Below are 26,691 nucleotides of genomic sequence, written 5' to 3' on the forward strand. Positions count from 1 at the left end.
TTGAGACAGGGTTTCTCTGGCTTTGGAGGCTGTCCTGGAACTAGCTCTTGTAGACCAGTCTGGTCTCCAACTCACAGAGATCCACCTGCCTCTGCCTCCCAGGTTCTGGGATTAAAGATATGCACCACCATCGCCCCCGGCTAGTTAGTTTGGTTTTTCTAAATAAGGTTTCTCTGTAGTCCTGGTTGTCCTGAAACTCACTCTGTAGACCAGGCTGAACTTGAACTTAGATCTTCCTGGCTCTGCCTCCCAAGCACTGGGATTAAACACATGTGCTACCATGCTCAGTTCCTAGCCTTATTTATATGTATCTACTTTGAAAGCTTCTACAAACTTATTTTGATATAATGCGGGGGTAAATACATTTCAAGGAAGAAGAGAAATTGAGCTGGTAAGGAAGCTCAGTGGTTAAGAAAGCTAGCTGCTTTCCCAGAGGACCTGGGTTCAATTCCCAGAACCCACATGACAGCTCACAACCCTCTGTAACTCCAGTTTCAGAGGATGTCATACCCTTTTCTGACTTCTGTGGACACCAGGCATACACAGGGTGCACATACTTACTTAGAGACAAAACACCCATGGAATGAAAATTTTCATTATTCACTAATTTTGGGTGGTGGTGGTTCAAGATAGGGTTTCTTTGTGTAATTCTGGCTCTCCTGGAACTGTGTAGACCAGGGTGTCCTCAAACTCACAGAGATCTGTTTGTGTCTGCCTCTCAAGTGCTAAGGTTAAAGCACATGCTGCCGCCACCAGGCTAAAAAAATTTTTTTTAAAGAAATGTAAGTAGGACCAGTGGTCCAATAGTGAATAATGAGAAACGCTGTATACCTATTGGATGATAACAGGGCCAATTGGGGAGTTATGTATTAGCCAAGCATTGCCTACTTACCTGTTTTCCCCTTCCCGCTAATGAGAAATATTTCCACTGAATCCCAGGTCTCCTATTTCTCAATACATGAACCTGACCTTTTAATTTTATATGTTTGTATGTTTTGCCTGCGTGCATGCCTGTATCACTGCATGTATGCCATGCCCGGAGAGGCCAGAGGAAGATGTTAAACTCCTTAGAACTAGAATCACATAGATTACAAGTCCCCATTTGGGAGCTGGTAATTGAACCCAGGTCCTCTGTCCGAGCAGCCAGTGCTCATAACTGTTGAGCCATCTCTCCACCCTCACACTACTGTTGGCTTTTTTTTTTTATGTTGAGTTTTGTAGCCTGTTTAACTTTGCTAAGTGTACAGCAGATCCAAGAGTTTTCTGGTGGCGTCTTTAGGGTCTTTTCAGTGTAGGATCATACCTCCTACAAATAGTATCCTTTTTCTTTCTAATCAGGTAACCATTTTGAAGAGATATAACCATCTTGCTAAAGATTAAAGCTTTCTGAGACTTAACCTTCCATACACCATATTTAGCATCTAGAATAACAGTAGTAAATGCTTATTTGAGCACTTTCTGTGTCTTACATGTTGTACATCCTATATAGTAGATACTGGTTTTTTTGTTTTTTGAGACAGGATTTCTCTGTAGCTTTGGAGCCTGTCCTGGAACTCATTCTATAGACCAGGCTGGCCTCTAACTCAGAGATCCGACTGCCTCTGCCTCCTGAGTGCTGGGATTAAAGTCGTGCACCACCACCTCCTAGCTGTAACCATTTTTCACTGAGAAAATACATAATGATGTTTCACAAACCAGGCCATGGTGGTGCATTCCTTTAATCTCATCACTGGTCTACAAAGTGAGTTCCAGGATAGTCAAGGCTATGCAGAGAAACCCTGTCTCTAAAAACAAAAAACAGCAACAACGAAAAGATGTTTAACAATTTCACAAAGTTCCTGAGGATGTAGGTAGAGTGCTTACCTAGCATTTAGGAAACACTTAGCTTAGCATGGTACCATATGCCTGTACTTCCAGCACTTAGGAGGTAGGGGGATGGAAGAGTAACAAGTGCATGGTCATTGTACAGTATATGTTGAGTTAAAGACTAGATGGGATGATATATGAGTATGTTTCAAAGAGAAGAGAGACTGATGATAGATGACTCTGTGGGTAAAGCACTTGCTACAAAAGCCTGGCAAGTGAGTTTGATCCCTCCTGGAATCCATGTAAAGGTGGAGAGAACCAACTCCAAAGTTGTCATTTACTTCTACACACATGCATGGCATTTAGCTTTTCAATAATATTTAAAAAGAAAAATCAGTGTTCACAAAGTTACCTGGTTAGTACCAAAACTGAAGTTTTGTTATGAATCTAGAATTGGGGTAGGATACACCATAAGTTTGTAGTAAATATGTAGTGGATTTGGTTTTGTTTGTTTGTTTTTTGGTATTAGAGCTTGAATTTAGAGTTACATGTGCACTAGGCAAGCACTTTGTCATTGAGTTACAATCTAATATACACCCACGCCTTTATTCATTTTTTATTATCATTGAAACATAATTCACTATGTAGTCAAAGATGGCCTTCAGCACATGATGAGGTTGTAAGCATGTGCCACCATGTTGAGTTTATGGTTTGTTAGGAATTGAATTCAGGGCTTCGTGCATGCTAGTTAAGCACTCTGCCAACTGAGTTGTATCTCCAGCCCCTTTCTCCTTTAATCCCAATCCCCCCCAACCCCCCCCACTATATACATCTCTTGGAGATGCTTTCATGAAAGGTCGTGAAATGGAAGGACTAGCAAATTTTGCCTGGTCCAAAACTATGAATTTTGTCAGGATAACGGGGATCTGTTCACAAGAAGTGATATTAAAGGGATTTGTGGTTACTGGTCATGTAATTGCCATGGAGAATAACAAAAATACTATTCTATCTAGGACATGATAAACAGTTATTACGAGAATGGCTTTAGACAGGTGAATAAGAATGAGTTGTTTTAAGCTGGGAAGTAGTGGCGCACACCTTTAATCCCAGCACTCTGGAGGCAGAGGCAGGCGGCATCTCTGAGTTTGAGGCCAGCCTGATCTACAAGAGTGAGTTCCAGGATAGCGAGGGCTACATAGAGAAACCCTGTCTCAGGAGACAAACAAACAAACAAACAAAAAAACAAAGAGCCAGGAGTGGTAGCACAGGACTGATTTCACCACTTGGGAGGCTGAGGCAAAATGGTCCTGTGTTAAGAAGCCAGCCAGGAGTTAAGTATCAAGTTCAGGCCCATCTGGACAGTGTAGCATAACCCAGTCTTGGGTAAACACACAACAGAACTCACTTTTGTCGGCAGAGTATTTTTTTAATTTATTTTTATTGTTATGTGATTATGTCTACCATGCATGTCTGTGAGGGTGTTAGCTCCCCTGGAACTGGAATTAGAGACAATTATGAGCTGCCATGGGGGTGTTTGGAATTGAACCTGGGTCCTATGGAAAAGCAGCCATCTTGCCAGCCATATATATATCTTGAGACAGGGTTTCTTTGTTTAGCTTGGTAGTCCTGGAACTCTCTCTATAGAACAGGTTGACCATAAACTCAGAGATCCTTTGCCTTTGTTGGGATTAAAGGCGTGAGCTACTATTGCCCTGCAAAACTTTCTTATGTTCCAAATTAATGATTGCACTTTCCCTTGAATGTATACTGTTTCTCTTTTTGTTTGTGTGTTTCTAATGCAAATCATAGTTTATTAACATGTTCATGAAAGCACCCCCTTTTTTATGTGCATTTTCCTTGGTTCTAAAAAAGTGGATATTTTTTCTGTCTCTATGTATGCATGCAGGTGGAGGCCAGAAGGTATCAGAGTCCCTGGAGCAGGAGTTTCAGGCCATTATATTATGAGTCACCTAGGATTTGAGTGCTGGAACCAAACTTAGACCCATGGAAATGCAACAAGGTCTCTTAAACTTGATCATTTTTCCAGCCCTGAGTTCTGTTTTCATTGGTAGAGCTGTTTTGTTTTGTTTTGTTTTTCGAGACAGGGTTTCTCTGTGGCTTTGGAGGCTGTCCTGGAACTCACTTGGTAGTCCAGGCTGGTCTCGAACTCACAGAGATCCGCCTGCCTCTGCCTCCCAAGTGCTGGGATTAAAGGCGTGCGCCATCAACGCCCGGCGGTAGAGCTGTTTTCTAAAGAACTTGTTTTAATGAAAATGAAATCAAATCACTGACAACTTTAATTTTGTGGAATAGTCAAGATATTTTAAGGAGTGATTTGAAGGAGGTGTTGCAAATCCTATGAGTATTTAAATGTGAGAAGTTCTTTTAGGGACACAATTGGAAAGTGATGAAGACATAATAATTGAATTCACTTTTCAAAAAATAATGTAGAAAGAGATACTTGGAGTGTGTTCTTAGATTGCTTGTCCTTAGAAGTGCTCCCCCACTGATGAACGAAAGCAAGAGTTACCTTCCCCCTACTCCCTTTGTTGCTGTTGTTTGCAATAGGGTCTTTCTTTATAGTCTAGCATGTCTCGGAACTCACTGTATTAGCCCACCCAGACTGGTTCTTTTTTTTTTTTTTCTTTTCTTTTTTTTTTTTTCAAGACAGGGTTTCTCTGCGTTGTTTTGGAGGCTGTCCTGGAACTCACTTGGTAGACCAGGCTTGGTCTCAAACTCACAGAGGTCCACCTGCCTCTGCCTCCCTAGTGCTGGGATTAAAGGCGTGCACCACCACCGCCCGGCCAGACTGGTTCTTAAACTCATAATCTTCCTACCTCAGTTTACTGGATGCTGAGGATTACAGATATGAGCCACAAAGTGGCAGGGAAAAGGGACTTTGTGTTTCATTGAGATGTGCCAAAACAGAAAGACAAGGAAGTCCTGTTTCTTAGCAAAACAGGGCAGCCATCCTGCTTGAGTGCCCATGTTTGGGAGGGAGGTGGGGACAGATAGTATGTATAGGCAGGCTTCTTGGCTTGGTCAAAGTTTTAGAGGTAGTAGAAGTTCCGTGCTAGGTGCTGTGGAAGAGCTGGTATGTGTTGTCTGCTTTGTATATTCCTGCCTAAAAGGTGAATGAACAATTGCAGTGAGAAAATAGTGTTATGCTGGGTAGTATGGGGTAAGGGAAAGGCAGAAGCTGGGACTTGGATGACAAAGCTTACAGTTGGATCTAAACCTCCTTCTTGGATTAGGGAGACAAAGACAAGATGTAGTATGAGAAACAGGATTCCAGATTCCTGGTCTCTTCCGTTCTCTAGAGCTGTCAAGTACAATTATTTCTGTACTATAGGCTTTTTGTGTTTAAACTTAAAACTGCTTTGATTTTTTTTTTTTAAGAGAGTAGGCCAAAAGCTGTATTTTTAGAGACTTTTTTTTTAAAGAAAAAAGTCTTATCCAGTCCATTGCCTTCTTTACTGGAATCATCTAATACTGCACTCTGCTTTAGCAGGAAAAATTGATTGACGAAATGTGCATATAGATGTATATGCTGTGTGATTGAAAGTAGGTAAGGCATGGGTGTCAGGTAAGGTGCTAGAATAGTTTCAGTCAGTGTGATGCAGCTGTCCAGTTCACATGTGACATATTGCTGCTTTGTTGGGACAGTGGCTATTTGAACAAAAGAGTTTCAGGCAAAGCAAGAAAAAAAAAGCTCAAAACCAAAATGTTTGGAGCACTGTACAAGTTGGGATGTTTATGTTGTCCTTCATTGTTTTGTTTTTTTGAGACTGGGTGTAGCTTTGTGTAGCCTTGGCTGTCCTGAAGAGATCAGCCTGCCTCTGTCTCCTGATTAAAGTGTGTGCCACCATGCCTGGCCATAGTTTTGTTTTAAATACTGTGTGTGTGTGTGTGTGTGTGTGTGTGTGTGTGTGTGTGTGTGTGTGTGTAAGCACAGGTGTGCATGCTACAGTGCTGTGTTGAGAGCAGAAGACAGCTTGGAAGAACTGATTTTTTTCCCATGTCTGTTCAGGGTCAGACCCAGGTCATCAGGCTTGGTGGCAGGTGCCTTTACACACTAAACAGCCATCTTGTCAAGCCTTGTGCTTCATAGAATCTTTTAAATTTTTTCTGTAGGTGTCAGGCTTGGTAGACTTTAATCCTAGTAGGTGGGAGACAAAGGCAAGCAGATCTCTTCAAGATCCAGGCTAGGCAGGTCTATGAGTGTGGGCCACTCTAGAATTACCTAGTGAGCTCTTATCTTTAAAAACAAAAAAGCTACACAGAGAAACCCTGTCTCAAAAAAAAACAAAAAAGAAAAACAGGCTGTTGAATAGACTATATATCCACATGTCTACTTCTATAGCTGTTTATCTTTCTGTTTCCAATCAAGCCATGTGTGATTCTTTTTTTTTTTTTTTTTTTCAAGACAGGGGGCAGGGTTTCTCCAAGTTGTTTTGGAGCCTATCCTGGAACCCGCTCTGTAGACCAGACTGGTCTTGAATTCACAGAGATTCACCTGTCTCTGCTCCTGAGTGCTGGGATTAAAGGCGTGTGCCACCAACGCCTGGCTTGTGTGATTCTTAATCTATAAATAGAGCTTAATCACCTTTTTTTAAAAAATAGCTCTACAAAGTTCTATTTTATGGCTGCACTACAGTTTATTTTATCACACTTAAATTGTTGGTGGTTTTTTAGGTTTTGCTGTTGTAGACAGTGTTCTTTTGAATGGCTTTGTCCATACTTTACACCTATAAGGTACAAGTTTATTTGCATACTATTTTTCAAGAACCAGAACCTCTAGATTTAAAAATCATGCCTAGTTTTCAGTATTAAATCAGATACTTTGAAAATTCCTTCTGTAGTTTACAGATGCTAGTATTCATTAAGGGTATTATTAATAGGTGGGCTAACCAGGTGGCTCAGTGGGTAAGATCACTAACTACCAATTCTGACAACCTGAATTTGGTCTTGGGAATGAATGCACACACACTAAATAAATAATTGTAAACTTTTTTTTTTTGAGACAGGGTTTCTCTGTATTGTTTTGGAGGCTGTCGGTCCAGCCTGGCCTCGAACTCACAGAGATCCACCTGCCTCTGCCCTCTGCCTCCCTAGTGCTAGGATTAAAGGCGTGAGCCACCACCGCCCGGCAATAATTGTAAACTTTTTTTTTTTTTTTTTTTTTTTTTTTTGGTTTTTTCGAGACAGGGTTTCTCTGTGACTTTGGAGGCTGTCCTGGAACTCACTTGGTAGTCCAGGCTGGCCTCGAACTCACAGAGATCCGCCTGCCTCTGCCTCCCGAGTGCTGGGATTAAAGGCGTGCGCCACCAACGCCCGGCCTAATTGTAAACTTTTAATGTGAAGATTTTAATGTGGTAGTCGTCAAACTATTACCTTGTAAGCAGTTGATAGAACGAACCATAGGACTTGAAATATTTGGACAGCATAAAAAAATCCTTTTAAAACTTGTAATTATTTATGTTTATGGCTGTATATGCACAGTTGTGAGCCTTATGGGTGCTGACAACTGAACCTGGATCTTCTGACATAGCCAGTTCTCTTAACCACTGGGCCATTTCTCCAGTCTGAGGAACTTTGTTATAATGAGAGTAGTTATCAGATCTCGTAATCAGGGAAGGGATAAATTCTCTGGAAGAGGTAGGAACAGCCACTCTGAAACTTTTTCTTTCATACTTGGCTGGGCAAGCCTCTGTCAATAGCCTACACGTGGAGTTCCTGGGGCAACTGTGGAGAACTGCTACGTACCCTCTTTTCACCTTGTTGGTTTCAGATTGGAGAGATGACAGCACATTGCCTTCAATGGCTTAGCCAGCTCACTTGCCCTACTCTTAAACTTCTGAAGAACTTATGGTTCCTTGTCTACAAGTCATCTTTGTTAATTTAATCTATTTATGATCCTTAGCAAGTCAAAGTATTTAGTGTCCAGGTCCTGTTCAGACCCTTTTTTTTCTTTCTTTCTTTCTTTCTTTCTTTCTTTCTTTCTTTCTTTCTTTCTTTCTTTCTTTTTTAAGATTTTATTTATTTATTACATATACACCAGATTGAATTGTAGATGGTTGTCAGCCACCATGTGGTTGCTGGGATTGAACTCAAGACCTCTGGAAGAGCAGTCAGTGCTCTTAACCTCTGAGCCACCTCTCCAGCCCCCCAGATCCTTTTTCTTAAGCAACTCACATGTATGAGATCAGCTTATCGTCAGAATTACCTGTAAATTCCAGGTAGTAGTTATATCTAAAGCTTACTAATGACATTAAGAAAATAAAAGTAAATTAGATTTAAAGTTGGATGTGGTATCACACACCTTTAATGCCAACACCAGGAAGCAGTGGCAGGCTGATCTCTTCAGTCCAAGGCCAACCTGGCCTACAGAGGGAATTCCAGGACAACCAGAGAAACCCTGTCTCAAAAAAAAACAAAAACAACAACAAAAATAACACAACAAAATAAAAACCCCACCCAAACCAATAGTGAAACTAGACGTACACGGAGGTTTACACATGCAATCCCAGCACCTCGGAGGGGGAGGTAGGAGGATTGATACAAATTCAAGGCCAACATAGTCTATATAGCAGATTTCTAACCATTAAAATATACTTTATTTCCTCAGCTATAGCACACTGACCCAAGAAAGCTCAGCTCCAGTGACTGGTTGTGGACTTAGAGTTACTGAATTCACTCTCTTTAGCTTACTTCACTGGAAAGTGGGAGTAAAAAGTACTGAAGAATTGCATTGAAAGTCAGCATAGTTTAGAATATATGTGTTTCCAGCCTCTTGGAACACTGAGGCAGGAGAATCTCATTTTCAAGTCTAGCCTTAGCTGTATAGCATTATCCTGCCAAACAAACAAATAGATAAGAAATTCTCCAAACAGACTGGAAAATAATTATAAAGCCATTTCTAGAACATTGTGTATGACAGTAATTCCTTAGAGACATCAAGATTATAAGGTAACTTTAAAAGCAACTATGGTTTTTGAAAAAAATTATTCATATTCTTCTGCCTACATGATACTAACATATGGTGTAGTCCTGATGGGCTTCACAAGTGGGTGGAAACAAAATGCCTGGGAGAGAAGAGCAGTAGTGACTCACTAGATTTGGCCTTCTGGCAGGACGGTGAAATTAAAGAGGACTTGGTAGCTCTAGAACATGCCAGAGTTTAGCAAATAATACGGGGTATTGTGGAAAAGTCAAGTGATAGAGTCCTTTGTTTTTAGATCAAGTGCTTTGTCATCAGAATTCCTCTAGAGCCTTCCTTTCTCTACTTTGGAACCCTGAATTCAAGCTAGAATGATGGAAAAATGGTAATACAACAGCCTTCCTTCTGCTGAGGTGTGCCCCAGCTTAGCTACTGGGTTTAAGTTGCTGCATGCCACCTTTTCTTTTGTCCTATACTGAGAGTGCTTCTGTGGGCTGGAAACAGGAAGAGGCATAGTGGAGAACAGAGATTACAGGATTTGCCAATTACTTTGAGAATAATTGAGGATTGGAAAACATTTAAATTAAGGTCTTTTTCTGTGTGTATAAGCATAGAAGTCAGGTGACAACTTTTGGGGGTCAGTTCTCACTCTCCATCTTGTTTTCATCTTTCGTACTTCAGACACAACTCTGTGGGGACAGTTGTCCTTTGTGGTTTTTCAGTGTTGGCCATTATCTCACTGGCTTTTCTTACATGAGTTCCAGGAATAAAACTCAGATTGTTAGGCTTACGTGAGAAGTGCTTTTACCCAGTTAGCCATCTTACTGACCAAGGAAGGAATTTTTTTCCCTAAAGCTTTATTTGTGTGAGCATGTGCTTGCACATGCCTTTGTCTGTGTTTGCACATGTGTGTGCAGGTTCCCTCAGTGAAGAGAAAAGGAAAGAGTGCTTTTTTTCAAGTCTTTTCTATTATGTCTTTCTTTCAGTTAAAATTTTGTGCACCAACTTGATTGTATATTTGGTATCTTGGTACAGTTTAAGTTCCTTTACAGATTAAAAAAAACCTAGAGATACTAAGTTTACATGCAGATTAGGCTGGCCTGGAACTCATAGAGATTTGCCTGCCTCTTCCATCTGTCTCTGTCTCTGTGTGTGTGTCTCTTTCTCTCTCACTGTCTCTCCTGTTTCTCTCTGTCTCTCTCTGTGTGTGTATGTGTGTGTGTGTGTCTTTCTGTCTCTCTTTCTCTCCCCCACCCCCTGCCCTTTATCCTTTGGAACTCTGTATTGTGTTTTGTGACAAAGGCTCCTGTTGTCCAGGTTGACCTTGAACTCCTAGTCCTCCCACTTCTATTTTCTGTGCTGAGTTTACAGGTCTGTACCACTATGCCTGGCTATTTCCTTGCTTAAAGGTGGTAGGAGCAAAATTGGGAAGAAAAAGCTTTCCAACACAATGCTTTGTAGTGTATAACATTAGATACTGTACTTAACCTTCCAGGTAAGGCTCACTGTAGAAAACAGTGTTTATTATTTTCATAGGGGTGCTTGAATAAATCTTTGGAGCCAGGCTTAATGGTGAATATTTGTATTCTCAGCCCTTGGGAGGTGAAGACAGGAGGATCATTGTAAGTCTGAGTGTGTGAAAAGTGTTTGTCTTAATGTCAGTTGAGGGAGTGATATTGAGGGATTGAACTAGGTCTCACATATGCTTTGCCACTGAGCTACAACTCTGAGAGACTCTGCCTGCTTTAAGGAACTCATGATTTTCTCTGAGCTAGACAGGTAGGCTATTCCTAATACTATAAGGGTTACGATATTCTCTGGGTCCTAGTAAATGTCCCTCACACTTTAATATTTGGTCCTTAACAACCCAGGCTTTCCTTTTGCTTCTGGTGTACTAGAAATTTCCTGACTATGATGCGTTCTGACAAGTCTCCTACCTACCGTAATGTGGAAGAAGTGATGCTGTAAAAACGCCATGTACTAGCCAGGCATGATGCCTGTGATTGCAGCAACTGGGAGTCATCCCTGGGCTGCACATCAAGGCCACTTGGGGACACAGTATGAGACAGTCTTGACAAAGAATGAGTAACATAGTTAGAAGTGTTCTAAAAATGGTTTCACTCAGTTTGGGGAACTATGTCTCCTCACCTTTCTTTGTTCTTTACATCCCATGGAACATCCATCATTAGTAATGGAAATTTAACTTGGTCCCCACTCTTTTGCTAACTCCTAAGCCCTCTCCAGACTCATTGTCTCTATAAAAGTTGGGACCTCCTGCATTATGGTTGCATTAAAAAAAAAAAGTGCAGGTTATCTTCCATAGCACCTGAATTCTTAGAGAAGTTCCACCCTAAATGGTGATTCTGGATAAGATTGAAGTGTTGTGCATTTAGTACATGGAAGCTCTTCTCTTGTTAGTAACTCTTTCTCTTTGGTGCTAGGAGTGAACTCAGACTTTGCATATGTTGAACCTGTCTTCTACCACTGAACTGAATCTCCAGACCCCCTTTAGTAATGTTTTGTTTTGTTGAGTCACTCTCACTTTGTTTCTTAGCTGACCTTGAATTTAAGTCACTCTTTCTACCAAGTGCTAGGGTTAAAAGTGTAAGCCACGAGGTCCTACTTCTTCTGTAGCCTTTGATGATTATAGGCAGGTTCAAGTAAATGCTTTTTGCAAGTTTTGTTGTTGTTGTTTTCTTTTGTTTGAAACAGGGTCTCTCTACATAACTCTTGGTTGTCCTGGAACTCACTTTGTAGCTAAGGCTAGCCTAGTATTTGGATCTTCCTGCCTCTGCCCCCTAGGTGCTGGGATTAAAGTCATGCTCCACTGATTTTACAGGTTTTTTTCTTTTTTTGGTTATTGCTGCTTTTAGTATGAGTTTTTGCTAATTATTGGAAGCATCATTTCTTTCTTGCCAATATGATATTTAGAGCACATTGTTAATCCTTGCTATTTAGGAAGCTGAGGCAGGACTGCAAATTGGAGGGTAACCTGAATAATGTATTAACCCTATTTCATTAAAAAAAAAAAAAAAGAGGCACTTAGGGAATGCTTACTTAGCATGCATGATGCCTGGGTTCAGTCCCAATCACCAAAAAAAAGTAAAAAACAGGAAGAAAAAACTTGGGCATGCTGTGTCTTATGCTAGTTAAGAAGTCCTTGTTGGGCTGGATTTAAGAGTTCTTGTTGCTCCTTTGAGGATCCAGGTTCAGTTCAAAGTATCCACATGGTGGCTCCCAACCTTATGTAACATATCATTACCTCTGTGGGCACCAGACATTCTCATGGAGTATATACACACATACAAAACATCCAATGACATAAAACAAAGCTAAACAAAACAGTCAGTTTTCTAAGAAGGTAAGTCTCATACTTCTAAATCCAGCTTGATCTAAAAATTCTTACACTTTTCAGTGAGACATTGTCCTTGATGACTTTGAGCAGTACCCTGACTATAACTGGACAAAAGTACAGCTAGAAGGAGTTATAAATGGAAGTTTGTAGGAATTGGGGCAGTTACAGAATCAATTTCTACTTGTAATATTATTCAATAAGGTTTAAAAATAAGACAAATTGGTTTTGTGGTTCCTCTTTGCTTTTACCTTCAATTACTTCCTCATCTTCTGATTATTTTGGTTTTAGTGGTTCACCACCACCCTAGGGCCACCAAGATACATTTACAAAGTCAAGAACTTGGTTGCCTTTGAAAGGTTTATGCCTAACACCTACCTATTCAGGAAAATTGCTTTGGGAAAAATAATAGTATCCTCTCTATTAATAACATGGTATTACATATAATTGCAGAGAATTATATCCTTGGCTTTCTGTAGCCTCCTGTCTTATAGCAGGTGGAGTGGCGGGAGACGTAGCTCAGTTGATAGAGGACTTACCTAGAATATGTGAAGTTCTCGTTTTGATCTCAATCATTCATAAAGTAGACATAGTTGTGCTTGCTTGTAATCCCAGTACTGGGGAGGTGAAGGCTGGAAGGTCAGAAGTTCAAGGTTATTCTCAGATAGATACAAAGTATCAGACCAGTGTGAGATGCAGAAGACTCTGTCTCAATCACAAAAAGAAACAACAAAAATGATTATTTTGGTGACTGTTATGATCACCTAAATGTACTGAAATTTAACCCCCTAGTGTTGTTTTGTTATGAGATTTGGGGCCTTTTTTCAGCCATTTTGTACTTTAATCCTCCAACTTTCAATTGATGTTTTAAAATGAGCTTTGAGCCAAGCTTAGTTGCACACACCTTTGATCCTATTGCTCAGCTGAATCTACAGAATGAATTCCAGGACAGACAGGACTACACAGAGAAACCCTGTTTCAAGAGAGGGAAGGAAGGGAGGGGGAGAGGAGAAAAGAGAGAGAAAGAAACACTCCAAGAGAGGTTCTTTGACATTGCTTTGAATGAGACTAATCTCAGAACAGGGCCTTTCTGCTAGTCTTTGTATTTGGCACTGAGCAAGAAGGAAGAGGAGGAGAGGGATGATTAAAAACAGTAGGAGACAAAACTTTATAGTTTTGAAGATAAATTCTGGTTAGTCTTCCTTCTGCCTTGTCATATTTTCTCAGTATAGCTTATATAGAAAGCTTATGTGCAGACCAGCTTGCACATTGAACATTGCTTTTCTTCATGCATTATTTTAGATTTGAGGCTTTTTTTTTTTTTTTTTTTTTTTTTTTTGGTTTTTCGAGACAGGGTTTCTCTGTGGCTTTGGAGGCTGTCCTGGAACTCATTTTGTAGACCAGGCTGGCCTTGAACTCACAGAGATCCGCCTGCCTCTGCCTCCCAAGTGCTGGGATTAAAGGCGTACGCCACCAACGCCCGGCTTGAGGCAATTTTTAAAATGTATTTCTTTTTCACTTCACAGACACTCATCTTCAGAATTGTCTGACTTTTGTTGCACACTCATAAAGACCTTTTGATCTAGAGTCATTCTTTCACAATTTTGCAAAATAATGATAATGATAATAATAAGGATGCCACTGAGGTGATTGCTATTTCATGTCAGCATTTATTAAATATGTAAAGTACTGGGTTGGGAGTTCTAGTAGAGTAATTATATTCAAAGTACTTAAAAAAAAGATTGATGGGTGGTGCATGACTTTAATCCCAGCACTCAGGAGGCAGAGGCAGGCAGATCTATCTCTGCGAATTCGAGGCTAACCTGGTGTACAGAGTGAGTTCTAGGCCAGGGTCCAAAGCTACAGAGAAACCCTGTCTGTGAGCTACAGAGAAACCCTGTCTTGGGGGTTGGGGGGAAGGTATGTGTGCATACTTGTACTCAGGTCAGAAGAGGCCATTGGATCCTCTGGATCTGGAATTTCAGGCAGTTGAGAACTGCCATACAGGGGTGCTGGGATTCAGCAGTCTTCTTGGAGGAGCAGCAAATACTCTAAAGCCATTAGGCACTCTTTCCAGAAGTACTCGATTTTTAAAATGGAAGTTCTTTCTAGTTTGAATGTTTTTTTAAATAATTTATTTAACTTTATTTTATGTGCACTGGTGTGAAGGTATCAGATCCCCTGGAACTGGAGTTTCAAGGCAGTTGTGAGCTGCCATGTGGTTGCTGGGAATTGAACCCAGGTCGAAGAGCAGTCAGTGCTCTTAACCTCTGAACCATCTCGCTAACCCATAGTTTGAATGTTTTAAGCCAAAATTTTAAGCTCTTCTGGCTGGTTACTTTGAAGTGAAAATCAGTTGTTTCTTTTCTGTATCCCTTTTGTCATCTAGTGATCCAACAGGCAGGGAAGAGGCAGGCATACACAATTCACTTAGTTTTCTAAGCCTATGGCTGATTTATAAATATTTTCACTTTTAGCTTTCCTTATATAATTTGATTTTTAATGATGTGCCGTTTTCTTTTTAGAATTCAGTGTCAGTCCCTAATCTCTTCTGTTCTTACATAACCACACTTTTTATATTACTGCTCTTTCAAAGACGGATTGGAGCAAACATAAAATATATTCACCTATCATTGTACTCCCTGTTTATGTCAGTCAGGATGGCTATTTGGGGGAGTTGGAGAGATGGCTCAGCAGTTAGTACTTTGTTGCTCTTGGTGAGGACCTGGGTTCAATACCTAGCATCTACATGGTGGTTCACAACCATCCGTAACTCTAGTTCCAGGTATCCAAAGCCTTCTTCTGACCTTCATGGACAGTAAGCATACATGTCGCAAACAATACATGCAGGCAAAATGCGCATAAAATAAAATGAATAAACCAAACAAGTAAATAAGTGAAAGATGGCTATTTGGACTTGCGTCCTAGGCGTTTGTGTTCAGCCATGCTTTTTCTTTTTCTTTGCTATGACTTTCTCTACTAATCCAGTTTTTCATTTTCATGCTAAATTTATTTATATATTCTAAATGCAGGGCGTGCTATTTTCTAGAGTCTGATGTTTCTGTTTATATTGTCATCTGCATTGTTTTTGCTTACTGATTCTTTTTTTTGAGACAGGGTTTCTCTGTGTAGTCCTGGAATTGACAAAGATCCACCTGTCTCTGCCATGTGGGTGCAGGGAATCATATTCCAGTTCTGGTAGAGCAGTCAGTGCTCTTAACCACTGAACCATCTCTGTCTAGTTTTATAAAATGGGTTTTAGTATCAGTGTAATAAGTGAAGAACTTGTAGGACCTCCACTCCCTGTTTTTTTTTAATATAAACCTCTATTAAGTAGACTCAGAATTCTTTTGAATAAAAGTTCTGTCTTGGGGGGGTGTTTCTTAGTCCATGGCTTAATGAAAGTATAGTGAAAGGAGTATATATCCTATCATACATTTGGCAGTGCCTAGCTAATCAGTTATATCTCCCATGTTTAAGTAACTCCCCTTTATTAATGTAAAGACATAATTAGAATTTGTATGTCTTTAATCTATTATAGAAGCATTGCAACAACCAGTGGCATTCCTTATAATTTATCATTCTTCTTTAAATGAATTCTTAAACTAAAAATTCTAATTTTATCTTTGGCTCGGGAAGTTTTTTCTTGGGCCATGTAACTTTCTATAGGATGAGGAATGTTATCAGCTCCAGTGATTATAAGAGGAACTGGGACAAACCTGTCAGTAACTTAAGCAATTCCAGCTAGGATTAGTGCCTGCAGTCTGACAGGGAAGGTGAACTGGACTGTGTATTGTTTGTGGCCTTTCCTTAGTAGACATTTTCTTGTGCTTCCATCTCCAAAATTGACGTTCAGAACCCAGTTTTTGACAAAATAGAAAAATTATTCTGTTACAGTTCTAGAAGTGGAGTGTTCAGTATGTGGACTTTGGAGAGAAAACCTAGCTTCTGCTTTCTTGGGTCAGGTGTGGATAGAGGTTAGCCATTGTTACAGACTATAAATTTGAAGTCACCTTGTCGAATACTGTCCTTCCTTTTATGGTTTTAGAATTTATTTTCTCTTGTTTGCTTAAGACATGAGGGACTTTGTATTCCTAGCAGTCCTTGAAATTTACAGTGCGTCAGAGGCTCATCTTGAACTGATCATCCTGCCTTTATCTTCTAATTGCTGGGATTACAGGCCTATAACACCATCTCCACTTCATTTTACTTCTTTTATAAGCCGAATATAACAGTTTCCAAAGTTTCCATTATTGAGAACTGAACTTGGATGAAGTGAAATCATTGCAATAAGACAATTCTATAATAAAAATGGAAAGGAAGCCTGTGAAATTTGAGGACTTTCAGAGCTAGGTTTTAGAATCATTGCCTAAATATTGAAATGCCACCATTTGTTGTTTAGAGGGATGTGGAGCTAAATTGAGAAGGGAGCACACATCTGCCTTTATTGCTAAGTATATCCATCTCAAAAGCTCACTCACAATGGAATTTTATGCATGAATTCATCATTCTTGGTTTTAGCAACAGTGTTTTCCCCTTTCAGTACTAGGGATTGAACCCATGTTGTTACACATACTAGGTAAGTCTTCCACTGGACTATTATACCCCTAGGCCTTAAAGAGTGTAAAAGATAGTAATCCTACATTACTGTCTCCTTCCCCTGTGTTTTGAATTTGTGTCCCTAATAGACCGAGCTCTTTTTCATTATTATCACTAGTGGGTTTTGTTTGTTACTTCATTAGAAAGGCCCACAGATGCTAGGAGTAGTGGTGCATGCAGAGACAGATGGATCTCTGAGTTTGAGGCTAGCCCAGTATACATAGTCAGGTCCAGGACACCCAGAGTTATATGGTGAGACCCTGTCTATAAAAAGAAAAAAAAAGAAAAAAAAGAAGGGCCAGCGGAAAACTTGAAAAAAAAAGTTGTTTCCTACTATTCTACTAATGAGGCAGAATATTCCTGTTCCTTTTAATTTGTGGCAGGTTAAGATTCAGAATTAGTAAAGAAATTTTGCCTACTATCTAATGAGTGATAGTGAACCAGAGTTTTTTGAAGGCTTGTCGGATAAATGGCTGATTTGTCACTTTACTCTCAACATTATTAAAGAGAACAGGACCAGTGGAAGTAGTTGGTGAACAGCAGGGTTTAGTGGCCAGTTTGACAACAGCTTGCCTCTCGCCTGCTTCTGTTGGCCTTACTGTTCCTTTTGTGACTGTTCTGGGATTAATTTGTACTCAAGAACTGTGCTCATTGCTATCTTGACACATGGAAACTAAGTTTAAAACCAAGGCCAACAACCCAGTTCTTAAAAAAAACATTTTTGAACCATATAAAAGTGAAGTGGAGTTTTTCTTGCTTGGTTACTTTTTTGTTGTTGTTGTTGTTGTCATTGCGTTTTTCCTGTTTGCTTTTTCCTTCAGGTAATTTTGGCTTTGTGGGATCATAAATACTGATTTACAGGGAGGATTTTGGAGGATGTGAAACAAGTTTGTGTTTCTTCTGCTTTGTTGGCTACACTATCTTCATGAATCTGACACACTATTTATCTGACAGTGCACTTAGTACTGCTTCGCCAGGGAAAATCACACAAAACAAGCCTGGTGCATCAGCACTTTCATTGTGTGCTGGGCTGAGCCTCCCTTCACATGGCCGGATCCCCCATTTTAGTCCAGTACTCCCTTTCCCTGCCCCATCCCCAGACCTGCCTCTTTCTGTGGCACTTACTGCTGGTTTCCCTGAGCTCCGTTTCCACTTTGTGTTTTTTGTGGGGCCCAGGAAGCTAAAGCTGTGTGTATTTGTGGATCAGACAAGTGCAGCAAGTTATTATCATTGGCTTCTGAAGGGGAGAGTGAGGTGATGGCTGCGTTTAAGTTGGATTTCCTTCCAGAAATGATGGTGGATCATTGCTCTTTGAATTCCAGTCCTGTGTAAGTATTTTTGTTGTCTAATTATTATCATAAGCAGAGGGAACTGGGCTGTATTATTATTATTATTATTATTATTATTATTATTATTATTAGGTGAAACCGGTCCCTTAAAAGAGAGAAGAAAAAAATTTAAAAGCCCACATTTAATTCTCTTAATTATTTAGTCTAATTCTCATAAGTGCTAATTGCTTCTGGGATGTAACTAAAATCTTGGCATGAAGGTACACTTGATATATGACTAGCAACATCAGTTCAAGTGTGCTGACTCTAATCTCTTCAAACTGTAGTGTTTGGCCATATAACAGATTCAAGGTGTTTTAAATTGTAGCTTTATTGCTTTGGGTTGGGTATGTAATATTTTTATTAAATAATCCTTTGGGAATTGAGCATTTTGTTATTCATTGTTTTTGTTTTTATTTATTTATTTTTTTTTTAAAGAGAGGGTTTCATGTAACCCTGGCTGGTATGGAACTCACTAAGTAGCCAAAGATGACCTTGAACTTCTGATTCTCCTGCTTACTCTTCTGGGTGATGAGATTGCAGGCATGAGCCATGAAGCTCGGTTTTGCCAGGCATAGAACTCAGATTAGGCAAACACCCTTATCATCCTCAGCCCTTGTTTCTATATAGCTCAGATTGGTCTCATGATCCTTTACCACAGCTGCTGTGGTGCTAGGTTTATATACATGTACCACCATGCACTGCTGATTTTTAACTATCATACTCTGAAGCTCCTGTCACAGAGAAAACTGGTAGTTAGGTATGGTATTACTTAGTATTGTATGTGTAGTGTTATATAGTGTGTTGACCTGTGAACTATAATTATGAACCTTAATTTTCTCCCCCTACTTCCTGGATAATTGAAAATACAGTTCAGTATGCAATTTCAGTAATATTAGATTATCCCCATCCAAAACAAAACCCAGTAAAACAAAATTAGATCAGTTTTGATTGTTAGTCAGCTAGCCAAAATGTTAACCTGACCCTGAGTTCTGAACTTTGTAAAGAAGGATCACATTTCCAACCCCTGATGTCTATCAAAAACCTGAATTCTGTATTATTTCAGTTACTTTAACCAAGTTCAGAATATCTTGGAACATCAAATAAATGTACCTTTATTGAAAGCCAAGAATGTTAGCAGGAGAACATTCTCTAGGTGAAAGTTATTAGTGTGAATCTTTGTTAGGCCTCCCTGTTCAAATCATACCTCCAAGAGCGGTGTGAGATAATTTTGCGAATCTCTAAGTTAGTCATATTGCTCTTTTGAAATGGATTGTATGCCTTCTCTATAGTCCTCCAAATAGTAAGTTCAATGTGCCCTTTACTATTACTGTTATTTTAGCAGTAGTTAGAAGGACAAATTGCAGTATTACCATCAAGATTCAGCATGAGGCTGGAGAAATGGCCAGTGGTTAAGAGCACTGACTGCTCTTCCAGAGGTCTTGAGTTCAATTCCCAGTACCCACATAGTGGTGCATAACCCCAGTTCTAAGGAACCTGACACCCTCACACAGACATACATGCAAACAAAACACCAATGCACATAAAATAAAAATAAATAAATTAAAAGAGATTCAGCACACCAAGTATGCCCATATCTCAGAATATATACTAGCTAAAATTGGAGTTTATAGCTCAAATTACCTTTGCGTTCTACAAATTTTTGTGCTTTGCTACTGTCTGTTGTTAAACATTCCAGTGTTTTTCTCTCAGCTCCTTTCCTCTCTGTTCTTTGGCCTTTTCTTTTTGTACTAGAAATCAGCTTGCTGAGCAAACCAGTGTTCTGAGCTATACTATACCCATTCAGCCTCTTTCCTTCTCCCTTCCTTCCCTTTCCTTGTTCTTCATATAGGGTCTCATGTATCCCTAGCTGGCCCCTTAATTTTCTGTGTAGGCAAGACTGGTGAACTTCTGGTTCTCCTGCCTCTACCTACTGAGCTTTGTGATGATTGTCATGTGCTTCTACTTTCAGTTTATACAGCCCCAGGGATCAGACCTGGGGTTTCCAAGCACTTTACCAACTGAACTACTAGCCTCAACCCAGTTCACCATTCTGCAAAGACTGTGACAGAACCATTACATGAACATCACCTGGAACTTAAAAATCCAGATTAGTTTTTATGATAAAATAAGGTCTAAGACTGTATTTTAAGTATAATGTATAGTTTTTAATGTATATTGTAGTTTGAAGCAAATGGATTTAATGTGGGTGTTTTAAATTAACCAGAGTGGATTGTTACTTTTTTAAATCCAAAGTCATTTGCATCTGTTTTGTGACCCATCTCCACCAAAGCTTTATAAAGCTAATAAGTTCTTTGGCTATTACCTCTGTTCTACAGTTGAGGAGCTCAGTTGAGAGAGGTCATGAGTTGATTGCTGAAGATAATTGATGTCAACCTTGGACTGAATATTCTTTTTTATTGGGGGTATACTAGACCAGGTATCAACAAGTAGCTTAAACTTGCATGCCCTTAGATCCACACCACCACAGAATGGAGCTTACAATGAAGGACACGTGCATTACATGTCTGTGCATGTGCATTTGCCTGTGCATGCAGGAGCTGTTGGAAATAAAACTCAGGACCTTGTTCATACTAGATAAGCACTCTACCTCTGACCCAGGATAAAGCATTCTTGAGATTGGTGCATGCTTGCCACCTCTTGAATTATTCACTGAAGCAATACTTTTAACCAGAGGTTAAGTCAGTGATTTGTGAGTAAAATAATTTTGTCTAGGAATGTGATTGATCAGTGTATAATTTTTCAAAATTCTTTTACAACACAAGTGGTAAAAGAGCCTTGAAAGCTCCAGGGATCCTAGATACCCTGTTTCCTGTTCTTCTGCTGTGTGTCTTTGGTTCTTTGATCATGCTAAGTTATGCTATTCTCCAAGGGTTAGACCCTAAGACTATCTAGTTCTCTCATTGATAATCCCCTTTTCTAGCCTCTCTGTTTCTCAGGACTCTATATTTTTTAAATACTCCAAGCTCCATAATGTTCTAAACCTGTCTATTGGACATCTCTGTGTTTGAGAGCTTCCTTATAGAAAAGCAGTTTCCCAAATTGTCTGTATTAGAACCATGACTTCCTTACCTCCTTGGAATTCCATAAACTGGCTATTTCTTCTTAATTATTCCCAGTATACATATGTATGCTTGCGCGCGCTCTCCCTCCCTCCCTCCCTCCCTCCCTCCCTCCCTCCCTCCCCCCTTTGCTACTTTGTAACCCTGGTTGGCTTGGGATTCACTGTGTGGATGAGGCTAGCCTTAAACTCACAAACATCTACCTGCCTTTGTCCGTGCTAGTTTGGTTTTTTGAGACAGGGTTTCTCTGTATTGTTTTGGAGGCTATGGGTCCAGCCCGGCCTCGAACTCACAGAGATCCACCTGCCTCTGCCTCCCAAGTGCTGGGATTAAAGGCGTGCGCCACCACCGCCCGGCTGTCTGTGCTAGTATTAAAGAGATGTACTGTCATGCCTGGCTCACTCTGTTCTTAGTTTTTGAAACTGTCTGGCTATATAGCCCAGGTTGACTTTAAACTCATGATGCACCTACCTCTACTTGCCCAGTAATGGGATTGCAGATGTGAACATTCCCAGCTGGCTTGCCAGGGTCTTGTTGTTGGATTTTATTGTGTTTTTTTAATAATGAGTTTTTTTACTTGTTTTGCTTTTTTTTTTCCTCCCCCAAAACAGGGTTTCTCTGTGTAGCCCTGCTATCCTGGAACTCACTCTGAAGACCAGACTGGTCTCAAATTCACAGAGCGCCATCTGCCTCTGCCTTGTGAGTTCTGGGACCAAACGTGTGCAGTGGCACTGCCTGGGCCTGCCAGGTATTTTTTAAAGAGAAAAATCTGATAATTTTCTTAGTTAAGTTTAGAGTAGCAAGAGAGTGATAGTATGTATCTGTAATCCCAGCAGTTAGGAGCTAGAGGCTAGAGAGAAAAATCAGAAGTTCAGGATCATCCTTAGCAACATAGGGAGTTCAAGACCTGCCTAGGATGTTTGAGACCCTGTTTTATAAACATAAGGAAGGAAAGAGAAGAAAAGATTTAGGAATAAAATTCAAGCTCTTCGTGTGTTACAGGAATTCCATCTTCTGGGTCTCTCCAACATATATCTTTATCGATCTTGATTCCTGATAATTTCTCTGCCCCACCCTTTTTATTGATTTCTGTGTTCTCACTCCCAAGTATGTTTTCTCTTCCTTTCTATCCTCATTCTTCATCATACCTAGGCTTTCAGTCCTACATGCCATATGTCCTTTTGCCCAGTTCTTTTTTCATCTTAAATCCTCAGCCCATATTCCTCCAAATAAAGTCAAGTCATTAGCCATATCACCACCCCCTCTTTTTTTTTTTTTTTTGAGACAGTATCTCATCAGGTGGTTTTGACTGCCTGGAACTTCAGAGATCTGCCTGCCTTCTGATCCCCCCTGGTGCTTGGGTTTAAGGCTTGCTTTTACCATACCCAGAAACATAGAATTTTTATATCTGCTAAGTGATTTGTTGAGTGTGTAGTGTTTTCACTTATTTAGTATTATTCTCCAAGGCAAATTGTTGCTCAGTCTTTCATAGAACCAATATAATTGTGGTGTTGGTGTTGCTCTAACATCATAGTAAGAGCATGTTTGCTTTGTTTTGTTTTTTGGAGTGGGTAGAGGAAGATAATTACAGACTAAAACCTTGACATTTTCTCCAAATCTCAGGGCAGAGGAATACTTCAAAGTTAGATTATCATCTATGCTATTAAAGGCTGATGACTTAGAAACCTTTATTGATAGCCTTTTCTAGTACCCAGTGACAATTCTCCATTTATCCAAATTAAAATTATTTCCACACATCATACACATTTTCTGTCTTGTTTTCACTAGAGAAATACCTGGAACATAACACGGACTTCTCTTTCTAAGTCCTTGAACTTTGTATGCATTTCTCTTTCCCCTCCTCCATAGCACAGTATTTACATAAGCTGGGGAGACTTGTTAAGACTGGGTGATGGTTAAATTTACAATGTAATGTGAGTTTATGCTTGCTAGAAAAAGGTCTGAAGACTTTTTCTGTTTGTGTTATGAGCAAAGGGAAATCAACTGATACTGACAGGTGAGTGACAAAGATGAACAATGAAAACTTTTGAAAACTTATTGGGGGCTCAGTGTGTGTGCGTGCATGCATGGTTGTGCTTGGCTGTGCAAGTGCTTTACCTACCTGTGTGCGTGCATGTGGAGGCCAGAGGTTGATATCAAGTTGTCTTCCTCTATCTCTCTGCCTTATTCTTTGAGAGAAAGTCTCTTGCTAAATCCAAAACTCATGTTTCAACTAGACTGACTAGATTAGTGAACCTTGGAATCTATCTGTTTGTCCCCCAGTGCTGGGATCAGAACTGCTCCATCAAAAAAAAAAAAGAAAAGAAAAGAAAAAGAAAAAAAAAAAAACAAAAAGAGCTCCGCCATGCCTGACTTTTTACATGGTTATTGGTATCTGAACTCAGGTCTCCATGCTTGTACAACAAGCACTTTAGTGACTGAGTCATTTCTTCAGCGTCTGCTCTCCAGCCCCCATCATGCTGGGGAGTGAAACTTGGTTTTCAGCACACTAGACAAGTACGCTGGCTGGTGATATTAACCTCTAGGGAAACATACATTTATTTATTTACTTACCCACCTATCTACTTACCTGGGAACCATGGCCAGTGCCTTAGGGATGGTAGGAGAGCACTGAACTCCATCTTTACTCTCAGGTGACTTTTTAATGCAGTGATTACCTACTTAAGGACAACATGCACAATGAATGTATATGTACAAGGAGAATGGAAGACTACTTACTGTTGCTCGTCCCTTCACATCAATGACAGTCGAGAAAGTTTGAATCTACTTATTTTGAATATATATAATTTATGTGGAGTAAATGCTCTCCTACATGTAGATTCCAGGGATTGGACTTGGGTTCCCTGGCTGAACTTCCAAGTGCCTTTACCCACTGAGCCAGCTGTGGCGCCCCCCCAATTTTTTTTAATACATTTATTTGTACATGTTTGTGTATACGCAATGTGTGGTAGGATCTGGTTCTCTCTTACTATGTGAATTCTGGGGTTTGAACTCGAGTTGGCGGCAGGTGCTTCTACCTACTGAGCCATCTTACTGACTGCATTTAAAAGATTTTTTATTTGTTTGTTTTTCGAGACAGGGTTTCTCTGTATTGTTTTGGAGGCTGTCCTGGAACTCATTCTGTAAACCAGGGTAGCCTCAAACTCACAGAGATCTGCCTTGTTCTGCCTCCTGAGTGCTGGGATTAAAGGCATGCGCCACCAACACCCAGCCATTTAAAAGATTCTTAATCAAATGAATTAACTTTTTGGAGGCAGGATCTCACTGTGTACCTCTGGCTGGCCTGGAACTCAATAGAGATTGATCTGCTTCTGCTTTCTCCTACTGAATGCTAGGTAGGGGTGGACTTGAAGAAATAGAGAAGAGTTTGAAGCTGGTGGTAAAGGCCCATAGTCTCAGGCGCTAGGGAGTCAAAGTCAGGAGAAATACACATAATTCATGGCCAGCCATGCTATACGGCAGTGGTTTTCAACCCTCCTAAGTACTGTGACTCTTTAATACAGTTCCTCATTTGTGGTAAATTGTTTTCATTATTCATAACTAATTTTTACTACTGTTATGAATTGTAATATAAATACCCGTGTTTTCTGATAGTCTTACGCGATCCCTGTGAAAGGATTACACACGCACACACCCTGAAGTGACTCACAGGTTGAGAATCACTGTATTACTAAGTAAGTTTTCAAAGCTACTATCCTGGGCATCTTAGCGAGACTGTCTCAAAGTAAAAAGAAGGCATATAGTCCAGTGACAGAGTATTTGCCTAGCATGTACAAGGCCTTGGGCTCAATCCTTCCAGTATATTCCTCCCACCCCTAAAAGAGGGCAATATAGAGAACTTGGAGAGGAAGGGGTTTGTTTAGAATCCTGAATTTCTGCCAGTTTTAGATAAATTGTAATTTGTGTATATTAACCATGCTTTTGCTTCTAACTGAATCAGTGATGTTGTAAAGTTAGAAAAGGCATGCGCATGTGGGAGGAAATGACGAGCCCATGTGGTTAGCTTCTAATGTAATATAAATGAATAAACCTCTGCCTCTGCAGGAAGAGTTGTTAGCTTATTATTAAAACATATCCTGAATACCACTGGGGTTCAGTTGCTCTTCTCTGAAAAACAAACACGAAAGATTAGCAACATTTTAATGAAATGCTACTGGAGCTAATAAAGTTATTAGGGTTATGTTGTAAGAAATGTCACTTGTTTCACTACTCAGTTGTACCTTTTTTAAATCATGGAAACCTGGTTTCTGTTGAGACAGTAAGGTTAAAATGCTAAAAATTGTATTTTTATAATGACCTGCCATATTTCTTCCTCCCTTCCACTCCCTCTTGTCTTTGTCTTTGTTTTCAGACAGGGCTTCTTTGTGTAGCCCTAGCTTTCTTTGAACTCAGGATTTGCCTCCTCCCTAGTGCTGGAGTGCAGGTGTATGCCACCAGTCTGCACTGTCCACAGCTTTAAATTAACAATGTAAAGGAAAACCAATAAGACAGTGTATTCCAAAGTAGGTTTTTCAGCATGTATGTGGTGTATATATACACCCATGTATGGATATGTGGAGGCCAGAGAGTGCCTTCTGTATCACTCTCTATTTCATGGTTTTATTTTTCAATTTAATTAATTAATTTATTGAGACAAGGTCTTACTATATAGCCCTGGCTGAGCAGAAAACTTTCTATGTAGATCAGGCTGACCTCTATCTCCCAAGTGCTGCCATTAAAGGTATCTTTGGCTATTGTTAATATTATTTTGAGACAGTGTCTCTCACTGAACCTATACCTTGTCAGTTAGGTTAAGCGTGGCCAGGCAAGTCAGCCTGCAGGAGCCTCCTGTCTGTTCCCTGTGTTGGTGTGCCAGGCCTTTTCTATAGGTACTGAATATTCCATCCTTGTGCTTTTGTTTTACCTCTGAGTCATCTCCCTATTTGCTTCCAAAGTAACTTTTTAAGAGGATAGCTTGGCCAGGTGGTGGCGGCTCACACACACATTTAATCCTACCCAGTGCCTGGGAGGTAGAGGCAGGCAGATCTCTGTGAGGTGGCCAGACTGGTGGTCTACAGAGTGAGTTCCAGGACAGGCAGGACTATATGGAGAAACCCTGTCTTGAAAAACAAAACAACAACAAAAGAGGATAGTTTGATTCTATGGCAGTTGTATAATCATAGGAAGTGATAGCTATTCTTTTTTGTTTTTTAGAAACACATTCTCATAGAGCCAAGACTGGCTTCACATCTCTGTAGTCAAAGCTCTTCCTGGATTCCTGACCTTCCTGTCTTTACCTCCCAGATGTCAGGGTTATGAGTATGTTCCATATGATAGCTGTATAACACTCATTTTTGGTGGTGGGATTAATTGCTTAAAAGAATTTCAAGGGCAAGAGAGATGGCTTGGTGGTTAAGGGCACTGACTGACTGCTCTTCCATGCAGACCTGGATTCAGTTGTCAGTACCCACATGGCATCTTGCAACTGTCTGTAATTTCAGTCTCAGGATAGCTAAAGACACCACATGCCCATACACATAAAAATTATTTTGAAAAAGGAGAATTTTTTTTAACCCTTAGAAA

The 26,691-nt window shown here is 40.1% G+C and overlaps 1 protein-coding gene across 8 annotated transcripts in view; it reads left to right on the top strand.

The window, feature by feature from the left end:
- Window positions 1-26,691, top strand: part of Celf1 (CUGBP Elav-like family member 1) — a 77,629-nt gene that overhangs the window by 20,911 nt on the left and 30,027 nt on the right. For 7 of the 8 annotated variants that reach the window (XM_013121319.3, XM_021231997.2, XM_021231987.2 and 4 more), the window contains exon 2: window positions 17,874-18,025. The exons of the other annotated variant lie outside the window; for it this stretch is intronic. In XM_013121319.3, the coding sequence (XP_012976773.1) occupies window positions 17,955-18,025 (71 nt within the window). In that variant the 5' untranslated portion in view covers window positions 17,874-17,954. The remainder of the gene's footprint in view (window positions 1-17,873; window positions 18,026-26,691) is intronic. 8 annotated transcript variants of the gene reach the window in all.

The sequence above is a fragment of the Mesocricetus auratus genome, unplaced genomic scaffold (assembly GCF_017639785.1).
Source record: "Mesocricetus auratus isolate SY011 unplaced genomic scaffold, BCM_Maur_2.0 Super-Scaffold_100004, whole genome shotgun sequence".
Classification (NCBI taxonomy): domain Eukaryota; kingdom Metazoa; phylum Chordata; class Mammalia; order Rodentia; family Cricetidae; genus Mesocricetus; species Mesocricetus auratus.